Raw genomic sequence first — 12,968 nt, 5'->3', positions numbered from 1 at the left:
ACAAGTGATGTTTTTAGCAACTGTGCATTTCTGCATTACGAAAGGTACATTTTGTTTTGATCGCTTCTGCGTCAAAAGAGACCCAGCCGGTTCTTCAAACTCCACTTGTCTTAGTTGTGCTTGATCTAGGCCGGTTGGTAGGAAGGCCATGCCCATTCACCCTTGAAAGAACAAAACTAGGGCGTCTAAAGCTTTTCTTCGGTTTTTAATTAATATTTTGAAGCTGTTTTTCTCTAATTTATTTGGTATAACTGACAAAGTGTGAAGTTTTCCGATAAATCACCCGGGAGTTGATGGAAATGCAGGAGGAGGCTTGGGGTGCGGGGGGCGGCTTGATCCCGGCGAACATTGCCGGTAACGCAATCCCCCACCAGACCAGGATTGGCCACCCTGGTGTAGTAATTGCCACAACCTCCCATGACCACGCCAGTTAAACCTAGTTAAATGTCCATTCACAATTTGGACAATTTGGACCGTCTGCACAGAGGCCAATGTGGGATGCAAGATTCCTAATGAGAACTCTATGGGTCAAATGTAACACAAGAAATGAAGTAATCATAACCTACGGGGCAGAAGCTTGGAGGCTCACTAAAAGGTTTCAACTTAAATTTAGGACGACTCAGCGAGAAATGGAACAGAAGGTGATAGGTGTAACGTTCAATGACAACAACAGATGAGTGGGTCAGGGAAAAAACTCGTTAAAGCGCTTGTGAGACTACGGCGCGGATGTCCTCTGAAACTTTCACACTTCCTTGGACCCTGGCGAAATCGTGAGGAAGCAGTGCTGGGTACAAAAACACTGCTTACTTTTCTTGCGGAAACAAGGCTAGAAGAGGTTCTGTCAACTCTCTGAGCATGTACAATTTGTATATGTGTGAATTTCTTCTCTTCCTCCCCTTCTTTCTTTCCTTTTCTTTTTCTCTCTATTTTTCGCTGTCACCTCACCGTATTCACCCCATCTGGAGTAGCAAGCCCTACGGTTAGTGGGGCTGACCGTTTCAGCTTTCATTAAAGGTGTTCTCTCTCTCTCTCTCTCTCTCTCTCTCTCTCTCTAAAACCCGTTAAGTTCGGGCAACCCACTTGATTAAAAGCGCCCGGCAACTCGATATTGTTCATTGGGCGTAGCGTGTTTACCTGTATTGTATTTGTTTACACGCCGGCCAAACTAACTTTAGCGCTAGCTGCGTGAGAAGTGTCCGCGGAAGCTTCTTTTTGTCCGCGCGATTTTGTGTCCACCCGACGAGCGCGTCTGGAGAGGACTCATACAAACGCATCGATTAGCCCAAAATTGTTAAAAGCAATGTTAGTATTTGAAGGAGGATTCCATTTCGTTCATTTGGAAAATTGGCTGAGGGGGACCACTGACATTTTGACGACCGCGATTACCGCCACGAGAATGCCCGAGTCGAACGAAAGCTGGATGTCAGTCAAGCGGTCAAAGGAAGGAAGAGAGAGGCGCGCCTCACTGGACGCGGGCCTTGCCCGATCTTTTTTATACGATCATGAGCCTTGAGAGTGGTAATTACGTACTGTAAATAAAGTGCACTTATTGTACATCTTGCTTTTGCTTAGAGTACACCACCGTCGGTCACGGGCCGTGGGCCAACAAGCCAGCCAACCGGCGTTTCATCTGATCATCTCTTCGAACATCGGCCGGCCAATCCAACCGGTGCGGGCCACATTCATGATCTTCTCTTGAATCTAACTGTCGTGTTAAGGACATATTAGTAGGAATTAAGAAGTGGGCGTAGGCAGGGCATATAATGCGAAGGCAAGATAACGGTTGGTCATTAAGGGTAATATAGTAGATTCCTAGCGAAGGCAAGCGTGGCGGAGGTGGCAGAAAGTTAGGGGGGCAGATGAGATCAAGAAGTTTGCGAGGGTAAATTGGTCGCAGTTAGCACAGGACCGGGATAATTGGAGATCTGCGGGAGAGGCCCTTGGCCTGCAGTGGGCGTAAAGATGCTGATGATGAGGATGATGACTTCGCTAGGAGAGTTTATGTTTTTTTTTTTAGTCTGGTGTTCTGACAGAGGACACAAGGTGCTTGCTATAGCTCTGGGTATTGCTTGTAGTCGGTCGGCTCTTTGCAAGCTGCAACACGATGAACGAGGTGCTGAGAAACGAGGACGGAAGAACCGGGCGGAGCTGGTGCAGACACCTGGTGCAGACATCCGGGCCTGGCAGGTGGGACTTGTTCGTGGAAAGGAGCGCGGAGCTACGTGATCTCTGGAAAACTGGGCGGGGGGGACCTTGGTGGACCTGGCGAACGAGCGCGCCAGGTGTGTGAACCCCGTGGAAGCAGCTCTTTTTAGATGCAGAGCATCTGATTCACTCGCCTTGTCCCTCCGGCGTCGTCGTCGTTGTCGGCGTTGTCCACCCCTCCCCCATTCTCCTCGCCGCGCCAGCTGCGCTCTCCGCCGCTCACCCCCTCTCCTCTCCGATAGCGAACAGTCTCTCGCGAGCCACCTTAGCGAGGGGCCTTGTGTTGGATTCGATTGGATTGGATTGGATTGGATTGGATTTGGATTTGGATTGGATTGGATTGGGTTAAAGTGAATTGTGTTGGATTGTATTGCGTCATAGCCGCGGCACGTTGCGTCATAGCCGCGCCAGACGCGCTGGGGCCGGCGCATGTGCAGTAGTCTCTCTTCCGCGGTTTCCTCTCCTTCGGGCGCGCTGCGCATATAACAGGTGTGCCGTTCTCCGGCGAAGCAACACCCACGCTTGGCTCAAACACCTAGAGTCCGCGCCGCTTTACAAGTACGCCAACGTCGTCATCGACTGGGACCGGCTTACGCAGTCCCCTCAACGTTATGCGCGCTATAAAACGCGGTCCCTTCGCCGCTCCGCCTATGCGTCGCATCTACACAGCGGTTCCCGCGAGGGGAGGTGGGAGTTTTTTCTTGGGGCATTATCTGGCGGGGGGGGGGGGGATGCTGTTGTGCCTGAGCGTCTGGAACAAATTCGATTCGCCTGGAGACGCGCCGGCGGCTGGGCCGAGTTACGCCTAGGTCAAACCGTTCGCGGCAGACGTGCTCCAATACGACGGGAAACGGCGCCGCAGAGTCGCCCCTCCTTTCCCCTACGCGGCGCTTCAGCTGACGCAATCACTTCGCTTCCACTCGTCGAATTCGAACTGCGGCCAGCAGAGAGTCCAGACTGGAGGGATTTGAACTGCTCGCCTCTGCAACGGATCGAAATAAAATGCGAGGGCGCACGAGTGAGACCGGCAATCGGCGAGAAACGTTTAACGAAGGCGCCAAGTTGAGACGTGCTGTTGCCTTTGTGTGATCCATGTAACGCCCCTGTTACCCTTGTACATACAGCAATCCCTCGTTAAGTCGAACTGGAGTATCTCGAAATACCGGTGAAGTCGTATTTTTTTTCGCCGTGCACTTACCTCCCATAGGCGCCATGTATTTGCCGCCACTTATCCCGAAACGTTATTTCGGGTAGAACGCAGATATCTGAAAATCTTGACAGACAGGACAAAAAGGCAATGTCATCCACAGGATCAGGTGTCCTTTCTACCAGTTAGCTCCCCCTAGTGGCCTAACGCGGTCGTGAACGGCCAATTTACGCTTTACGACGTCGATGTTTCCGTCATCGGCATGCTGTCCTACGCCTAAACCGTTGAAGAGTGCTGTGGACGATACAGCTGATTCTAAGGACGAAGTGACGCATCGAGAAGTGCCTACAACGACAAAAATAGCAAAGGTGATGCACCTGCTTCGCAATAATGTAGAATGTAGCGGTGGCGGCCAGAAATTGATGCGATGCCTTGAGTAGCTCGAGACCGATTTTCTGGTAGCAGATCAAACGCGAAACGGGCTGGTATCGCGCTGTCTCTTTTTTCCGCAATTATAAAAATGTGTTTTTTTTTTCTGTAAAGGTTTTCTCCTGTTTTACGGAAGCTCCCCTATGCATTTGAGCTTTTGTTACCAGCTTTACCTTGCTTATATAGGCTTATCGAAAAATTTTGACCGAATTTACGACTTAGATATAACAAGGGATTACTGTAATGTATGTGAAAGCTGCTTCAACTGACTGTAGCCCAGGTCTGTCGCTCAGCTTGGTCGCTCAGCTTCGTCGCTCAGTTCTGCGCTGCGCTAGTAGCGGGCTGAGCAAGGCAACGGCGCCGCAACAGTTGTCACAGTGGAGTTACGGGCGCGACACCCCAGTAGGCGCAGTGAAGTTAGCACAAAATGTAATAAGATTTAGCTTTGGTTAAAATTTCCCTTCTTGGAGTATACATTTCATCAGGAAATCACTGTTGGTGATACCCAGAGCTTAAGTCTACAGCCACTTGCACTGCTGAGAAGAATTTCTTGCTGAGCTAGTTGGTGACCAGTTGCCATAATTTGAAGCGCAACGAGCCGGCACGGTCAGTGACTACAAAGTAGACAAGACAGGCGCTAGTGCCTGTCTTGTGCCCTGTTTGTCTACTCTGTATTCACCATCCGTGTTCTTTCTTCACGCTCCCAATCATGGCAGTTGCACTGCGTTGTCTGAGTCGTCAATTTCCATGGATTTGATACTTGTGAACCTTGCAAATTAAAAGTAAAACCATGAAGAAACGATGCCGGGATGTAGCAATATGAGCAAGTTACGTAATTTTTTTAGGCCGAAACGGTAGCGATAAATCTCGTGTGAAAAAAAAACCGGGCTATCTCCCCTGACGTGAATCCCTGGGAAGGGCGGAGCATGCAGTGTATTATTCTTGGCACCTTGGCGTTTTTGCCAACGGAGATCAAACTGTTGGGTGTAGAGGTATGCAGCTTTTCTGTAAACGTGTCGTCCCTTTGAAGCGCGAAGCATTCTAACGCGAGGCGTTGGAAAATGAGGGTCCCGGTGTGTTTTTTAGCACGCGTTTTTGCCAACGGAGATGAAACTGTCGAGCGCGAGGAGTTGGTAAACGAATGTGTCAGTTTTGTAGTACCGTAACTCCATGAAATGACGACGCCGACAGGAGATTCACACAGCTCGAGCCGCTAAGGGACTTCGCTCCTAAAATCTTGTGCGACGGACCGACAGACTTCAGTTAACACCCCCGCTGTAGTCTTACCGGAAAGTGGTATTGCAGTGCATGGTTTTTGAGTGGTTTGTAGAGTCTCCGGCTACAGGCTATAGCGACATGTGATGACAAAAGTGAACGAATAGTGCTTTTGTTTAATACAGCAGTTTATTAGAGTTCAAATTTCTTTGCTTCATAAAGCGGCGTATCAGTAGGGAAGTATTGTGTTTAGAGCAGGATTACGCGCAGGATTTAGAGCAGGATATGGCCTCAGTAAAGGGCAAGCTCGTCATCGTCGCAAAGATCCTTGCTGTACGTTGGTACGCCTACCCCACAGGATTTGGCGAACTCGTCCATACATTCTTGTGGAAGCGAATCCCGTTTGTTCGGCTCAGACCATAAGATGCACTCTGAAAAGAAAGTGAGCTGTGTTCTGACCTGGACCTCGAATCGTACGTGAGGGTTTAGAGACTTGAAAACTCTATACTTTTTCACTACACACGTGAACGTGGCACTTACTACTTCAAATTAATCAAGCCTCAGTTATTAGCGTACGTTGTAAAGTCTTTTTATGGCAAATAGTTAAGTTTTCAAATACGGTAAATATTGCAAGCTCTGCTTGGAAGAAAAAAAGGGCAGAAAAATTTGAATTTAAACTAAGTAATATTTTAAGCAATAACACATCGGGCTGCAATATCAATGGTACTTCGCTTCTCCTGTCAAGATAGAGCGAAACAGTCCTCCAAACCGCAGTAATTCAGGTTGGGTGCTTCTGGTCTAATTGGTGGGAGGGAATTATGGGTCCTTGATAGATGTTCTGGATTTTTGTAGGAAGGTCTTGAAGGTTTATTCGGGCCTTTCCAATGTCGTACGAAGAGACAGTCTTCATTATTACAAAAATATCATCATATCTCACATAATAAACTAATACTTACGACCTCCATGGTAGTCCATGTACATTACTGCGCAGGTTTTGTAGTCCGTGTAGTAAAATTGCCCTTCTTTTTTAGGAGAGGCTTCTAAAAAGAGAATGGGTGTTACAGTGTAAGCACATTAAAGTAGATGTATCCCGGAAAAATATTGGGAAGCGTTTTTAGCACATTGATGGGCTATAAATGAATATATAAAAATAATATATCGATGTAATACAGCGGAAATGGTGGGCGGGGAACCAACGCCTTTTAAAGCATTTTTGGCAAATTCGTCTTCCTCTTCCACCATTATTGCACCGCGCCGACTCTTTGTGGCTAATCTCCCGTCACACGCCAATGCGTTTGCACCATCCCGGTGCGGTATTTATTTTATGTATTTATTTATTTATTTATTTATTTATTTACAGGCCCTTGGCGAGGGCATTGAGTAAGGGGGGCTGAGAACTGCATGAGTCAAGGGCCTCATGTAGATGAGAAGAGGGCTCATCTACACAAAATTTATTTGGATAGCACTTCTTGATCTAGATAACTAATTACAAATATTTTACAATTTACAAATAGTCAGCGCCACTCTGACTACACGGCTACCACCCTCAAGCGTCAGATACACTTCTAGTGAATATAAATAGCCCAGAAAGTGAAGGAGAACACAGTCGCCCAGAAAGCCGAATTGGTAAGGCATTCGAGATCTAATCGTAAGGCGTGGGTTCGGTCCCCACTCTGGGCTCGTGTTTTTGTTTCTTTCTTTCTTCCGCATAACTAAAAAAAAACGTTAACTTCATTACCCGTAGTAAAAAAATGCGCCTAACCACACCCCTATGCCTCCTTTGGTGTTCTAGACTGCCGACCTATCTTTCTGTATTTCCTCAACGAGCCCCTCATTTCCTTACTATATATATATATATATATAGCGAATCAGAATAGGAAATGAGGGGCTCGTTGAAAATAACACAGAAATAAGGGTTGGCAGTCGAGAAAACCTCGGAAAGCAAAGGGGAGGATGTGGTAGATCATTGAAACAGATTAAGAATTTGGAAAGAAAGAAAGAAAGTGAAGAAAAAATGCCCGCCAGGTGGGATCCGAACCCACGACCTCCAGAATACCGGTCTGGTGCGATAACCACTACGCTACCGGCGGGGCGATTTTCCCATTCACTTTCTGGGGTATTTATGTTAGGTAGATTTGTTTCCTGTGCTTGGGGGTGGTAGCCAGCGCCATTCGGACTAATCGGGGTGAAGGGGACCTTCTTTTTAACCCCCGGGTCGTGACTCGAGTGTCTACGACATGTCCAGAGTGGTCGACCAGCTTTGAACCCTCTTAAGCTCCCTTTGGCAACAAGACTGCCAGAACAGAGGCCCTCGCTATGCATGTAGCGAATCAGAATAGGAAATGAGGGGCTCGTTGAAAATAACACAGAAATAAGGGTTGGCAGTCGAGAAAACCTCGGAAAGCAAAGGGGAGGATGTGGTAGATCATTGAAACAGATTAAGAATTTGGAAAGAAAGAAAGAAAGTGAAGAAAAAATGCCCGCCAGGTGGGATCCGAACCCACGACCTCCAGAATACCGGTCTGGTGCGATAACCACTACGCTACCGGCGGGGCGATTTTCCCATTCACTTTCTGGGGTATTTATGTTAGGTAGATTTGTTTCCTGTGCTTGGGGGTGGTAGCCAGCGCCATTCGGACTAATCGGGGTGAAGGGGACCTTCTTTTTAACCCCCGGGTCGTGACTCGAGTGTCTACGACATGTCCAGAGTGGTCGACCAGCTTTGAACCCTCTTAAGCTCCCTTTGGCAACAAGACTGCCAGAACAGAGGCCCTCGCTATGCATGTAGCGAATCAGAATAGGAAATGAGGGGCTCGTTGAAAATAACACAGAAATAAGGGTTGGCAGTCGAGAAAACCTCGGAAAGCAAAGGGGAGGATGTGGTAGATCATTGAAACAGATTAAGAATTTGGAAAGAAAGAAAGAAAGTGAAGAAAAAATGCCCGCCAGGTGGGATCCGAACCCACGACCTCCAGAATACCGGTCTGGTGCGATAACCACTACGCTACCGGCGGGGCGATTTTCCCATTCACTTTCTGGGGTATTTATGTTAGGTAGATTTGTTTCCTGTGCTTGGGGGTGGTAGCCAGCGCCATTCGGACTAATCGGGGTGAAGGGGACCTTCTTTTTAACCCCCGGGTCGTGACTCGAGTGTCTACGACATGTCCAGAGTGGTCGACCAGCTTTGAACCCTCTTAAGCTCCCTTTGGCAACAAGACTGCCAGAACAGAGGCCCTCGCTATGCATGTAGCGAATCAGAATAGGAAATGAGGGGCTCGTTGAAAATAACACAGAAATAAGGGTTGGCAGTCGAGAAAACCTCGGAAAGCAAAGGGGAGGATGTGGTAGATCATTGAAACAGATTAAGAATTTGGAAAGAAAGAAAGAAAGTGAAGAAAAAATGCCCGCCAGGTGGGATCCGAACCCACGACCTCCAGAATACCGGTCTGGTGCGATAACCACTACGCTACCCGCGGGGCGATTTTCCCATTCACTTTCTGGGTTATTTATGTTAGGTAGATTTGTTTCCTGTGCTTGGGGGTGGTAGCCAGCGCCATTCGGACTAATCGGGGTGAAGGGGACCTTCTTTTTAACCCCCGGGTCGTGACTCGAGTGTCTACGACATGTCCAGAGTGGTCGACCAGCTTTGAACCCTCTTAAGCTCCCTTTGGCAACAAGACTGCCAGAACAGAGGCCCTCGCTATGCATGTAGCGAATCAGAATAGGAAATGAGGGGCTCGTTGAAAATAACACAGAAATAAGGGTTGGCAGTCGAGAAAACCTCGGAAAGCAAAGGGGAGGATGTGGTAGATCATTGAAACAGATTAAGAATTTGGAAAGAAAGAAAGAAAGTGAAGAAAAAATGCCCGCCTGGCTACCACCCCCAAGCACAGGAAACAAATCTACCTAACATAAATACCCCAGAAAGTGAATGGGAAAATCGCCCCGCCGGTAGCGTAGTGGTTATCGCACCAGACCGGTATTCTGGAGGTCGTGGGTTCGGATCCCACCTGGCGGGCATTTTTTCTTCACTTTCTTTCTTTCTTTCCAAATTCTTAATCTGTTTCAATGATCTACCACATCCTCCCCTTTGCTTTCCGAGGTTTTCTCGACTGCCAACCCTTATTTCTGTGTTATTTTCAACGAGCCCCTCATTTCCTATTCTGATTCGCTACATGCATAGCGACGGCCTCTGTTCTGGCAGTCTTGTTGCCAAAGGGAGCTTAAGAGGGTTCAAAGCTGGTCGACCACTCTGGACATGTCGTAGACACTCGAGTCACGACCCGGGGGTTAAAAAGAAGGTCCCCTTCACCCCGATTAGTCCGAATGGCGCTGGCTACCACCCCCAAGCACAGGAAACAAATCTACCTAACATAAATACCCCAGAAAGTGAATGGGAAAATCGCCCCGCCGGTAGCGTAGTGGTTATCGCACCAGACCGGTATTCTGGAGGTCGTGGGTTCGGATCCCACCTGGCGGGCATTTTTTCTTCACTTTCTTTCTTTCTTTCCAAATTCTTAATCTGTTTCAATGATCTACCACATCCTCCCCTTTGCTTTCCGAGGTTTTCTCGACTGCCAACCCTTATTTCTGTGTTATTTTCAACGAGCCCCTCATTTCCTATTCTGATTCGCTACATGCATAGCGAGGGCCTCTGTTCTGGCAGTCTTGTTGCCAAAGGGAGCTTAAGAGGGTTCAAAGCTGGTCGACCACTCTGGACATGTCGTAGACACTCGAGTCACGACCCGGGGGTTAAAAAGAAGGTCCCCTTCACCCCGATTAGTCCGAATGGCGCTGGCTACCACCCCCAAGCACAGGAAACAAATCTACCTAACATAAATACCCCAGAAAGTGAATGGGAAAATCGCCCCGCCGGTAGCGTAGTGGTTATCGCACCAGACCGGTATTCTGGAGGTCGTGGGTTCGGATCCCACCTGGCGGGCATTTTTTCTTCACTTTCTTTCTTTCTTTCCAAATTCTTAATCTGTTTCAATGATCTACCACATCCTCCCCTTTGCTTTCCGAGGTTTTCTCGACTGCCAACCCTTATTTCTGTGTTATATATATATATATATATATATATATATATATATATATATATATATATATATATATATATATATATTTATATATATATATATATATAACGAATCCAAGGATTGGGCAGTTGCATACAAAGGCTGTGCACAACCTTGCCTAGGTGAACTATTGTGGCATTTTACTACGCACACCTAATTACTTTAATTTTTAACGTCTGGTTTTCGGCCTTGCATTGCCATGAAACCACCGAGAGCCCTGGAAGCGTGGACACAGATATACGGCCATTTATAAGAATGCCTACGGGCAATTTAGGGCAAGAAATGACAAAATGATAAAAAATCAGCTTAGGCCGTTTGAGGCTCCACCGGCATTTGACCCAATTGCTACAAAAGCGTTTTATATTTAATATAGTTCGAGAAACGCAATACCGGGATGGCAATCATAAACCAGAGGTACACTGAAAGGTGGGCATAGTTCGTCGAAACATATATCATGTAAGCTTCATTTACAAATAGTTGAGAAAACTTTTTGTAGCCTCTTGCTCTGTAAAGCACTACTTGATCTTCCAAAATTGCTTTGGTTTAGGCAGTTGTTCGAGGGGAAGGACAAAGCAAAAGTCCCCCACGAACTGATAAAAGTGCCGAAAACACTACCATTGGTAACAACTTACGTTCCTTCCAACACGACAGAAGTTGTCATTGAAAAAACGTTTTCTGTGGTACTAAGTGCCGCGCGTATGCCACTCTAACAACAAATTAGTATAGCACAGGTGCTTAGAGTAATCTAGAGGTATCTATAGGGAAGCCTGTCAAAACTAAATGTCGGATAAAACAGTTTACCTGACGACTCCATGAAGAAAAATTTATCCGGCGTTGGTCCTTCTTCTGCGTAGAACGCAACGGTTTTCCTACAGGAAATGAAGGTGGCAATGAAGTATAGCAGGCTTCTACTTATAGATTTCAAGGCTAGATAATTGTGTTACTTTCTATTGTGTTCTATTGTGCTAAACAATTCTGTTACGTTCCCTCACATGAAGTTTTTAATTCTCCTCCTTGTCTCCTTCCCACTTTTCGGAGTGTTCTGGTAATTAAACAAGGGGCACATTCATGCAGCGAGAGCGCACAACTTTAGATTACCCTTTCTTTGGTTTGGCAAGCACAGGTGATACCCCTTTCGAGCGACAAACGTCGAGTTAGGGCCTCTCCAGTGAAGTTTTTAACCCCAAAGGTTTTTTTTTCGCTGGCTTAAAGTTGAACTGCTACCTTGCTCGATGAGGAAATCTCTCTCAGGCTAGTAACAAGCGAATTAATAATAATTTTTCTTTCTACGGGAGTTGTGATTCCCTTTTTGAGGGGTCGGTCGATAGGGATGTGTTAATGAAGGGCTGGGCGGATGTCACGGCCCTTTAAGAATTTCAAGGGCGCGTCTCCTCAGTTTCTGTGCACGGGAATAAGGTGCATAAAGCATGACATTGTTTATTTTGGTTCTTGGGATTGCGCTTAATGACCTCAGCACAAAAGAAGGAGGGACGTTTTGGAGGAGTGGGGTAAATATTTTCACAATTTTACATTGAATATTTGTAACTTTGCGACCAAACAGTTCGTCAGATAACTTTGAACGCAATTTTTTTAACAAAAAAGTGCATCATTGTTGCTTAGCACAGCTGTAAGGTTACTTTGTCGTATACATTTCATGGAGAATCTATCTGAGGAGTTAAGAAAAACCCGCACGTACATGACCTGAGGTGCACTTACTTTGGCTGTCCATGATGACCCTTGAAAAGCCAGACGTACTCTGTGGTCATGGTCTTCTTGTCGAAAAACATCCTTTTTACCGTGAGACATTCGAATATGGTGTCATTATCGCTGTTCGAAATAGCGATGGCATGTGGAAACTTTTCAAATATCTGCAAAGTTATAAGCGTGAAGCAGTCTTTGACAGAAGATTATTCGTGGCCAGCACACCGCAACGGAACTTTGCGCTGAACTCTACACCCCCCCTACCCGTTCAGTACGACATTTGTCTGGTTGGGGAAGGTGTCACGTGGATACCACCTATGTAAATTCAGATAAGTCAAGATGAGAAAGGGATGAATGAAACTTGTGGTCTGAAAACAAAAAAAAAAATCTTTAGAGTGGTGGGACAAATCTTTTGCCTTTTGGTTAGCCTAAATTGTGTGAAAAGCGCGTAAGAACTTTCTACTGGGTCAGATGAAAGCGAAATGAACATTGAAATTGTTTAGTACAAACATCACCCACACCAGATATTATGCTGCGTAGCTCATGTGTGCATATTTCTCGCAACTTGACGAAATGCGTTCAGTGTTCATTGCGTTCATTAGAGGAAGGCTTCCTGCACACTTTTCAAGTTTAGAATATTACCGAACTATCGGATATCCACAAACCGAAGAAAAATGTCCCTAGGCCGGGTTACCATCCTAGCGAGAGTGATGTGCTAACCTGAAAACTCCATTTCTTCAGTAATGCAACTTTAGAGTTGAACGCGTACTGTAACGCCCTTGCTGTCAATTTATAAAAGAAATAGAAGAGGAAGTTTAAGCAGGATGTCAGAAGGGCCCGCCATAACTGCAGCAGTCACTACAGGTCTTTTAACCAGTAAGAAGTGACAATCCAAACAGGCCCTCAATTCTTCATATTATGCATAGAAACTACAACTTTATAGCAGTCACAGTTCAACTGTACTTGGATGGACTGAAGCGCACACAGTTCTCGTTCGGAGATTTAACAGAAATAGGAGCCTCCTATAGTTACTCTTAGATATTCTATGTTACCTTGAAACTGTCCGGGACATCTGGACTCTGCTCGTTGTGCCCCGCGGAGGCTACGAGAGCCTGGCCCACGAAAGCGGTAAGTAGGGCCACAAAATAACCGTGTTGCATTGTAGGAGACTTTGTGCGGAACTTTCCAACGTG

General features: G+C 46.5%; 1 protein-coding gene across 1 annotated transcript; it reads right to left on the bottom strand.

The window, feature by feature from the left end:
- Positions 1–5,166: 5,166 nt before the first annotated feature.
- On the bottom strand, positions 5,167–12,968 carry LOC144151960 (uncharacterized). The gene is made up of 5 exons (XM_077683146.1): positions 12,828–12,968; positions 11,791–11,942; positions 10,876–10,943; positions 5,953–6,036; positions 5,167–5,427 (listed from the first exon to the last, which is right to left on the bottom strand). Exons 1-5 carry the CDS (start codon positions 12,933–12,935, stop codon positions 5,288–5,290), a joined length of 552 nt encoding a protein of 183 aa, XP_077539272.1. The 5' UTR covers positions 12,936–12,968; the 3' UTR covers positions 5,167–5,287.

The sequence above is a fragment of the Haemaphysalis longicornis genome, unplaced genomic scaffold (genome assembly GCF_048455015.1).
Source record: "Haemaphysalis longicornis isolate Haplotype H1 unplaced genomic scaffold, Haemaphysalis longicornis Haplotype H1 scaffold_9, whole genome shotgun sequence".
In the NCBI taxonomy this organism is placed as follows: Eukaryota; Metazoa; Arthropoda; class Arachnida; order Ixodida; family Ixodidae; genus Haemaphysalis; species Haemaphysalis longicornis.
This window is presented reverse-complemented; position numbering and strand designations above follow the sequence as displayed.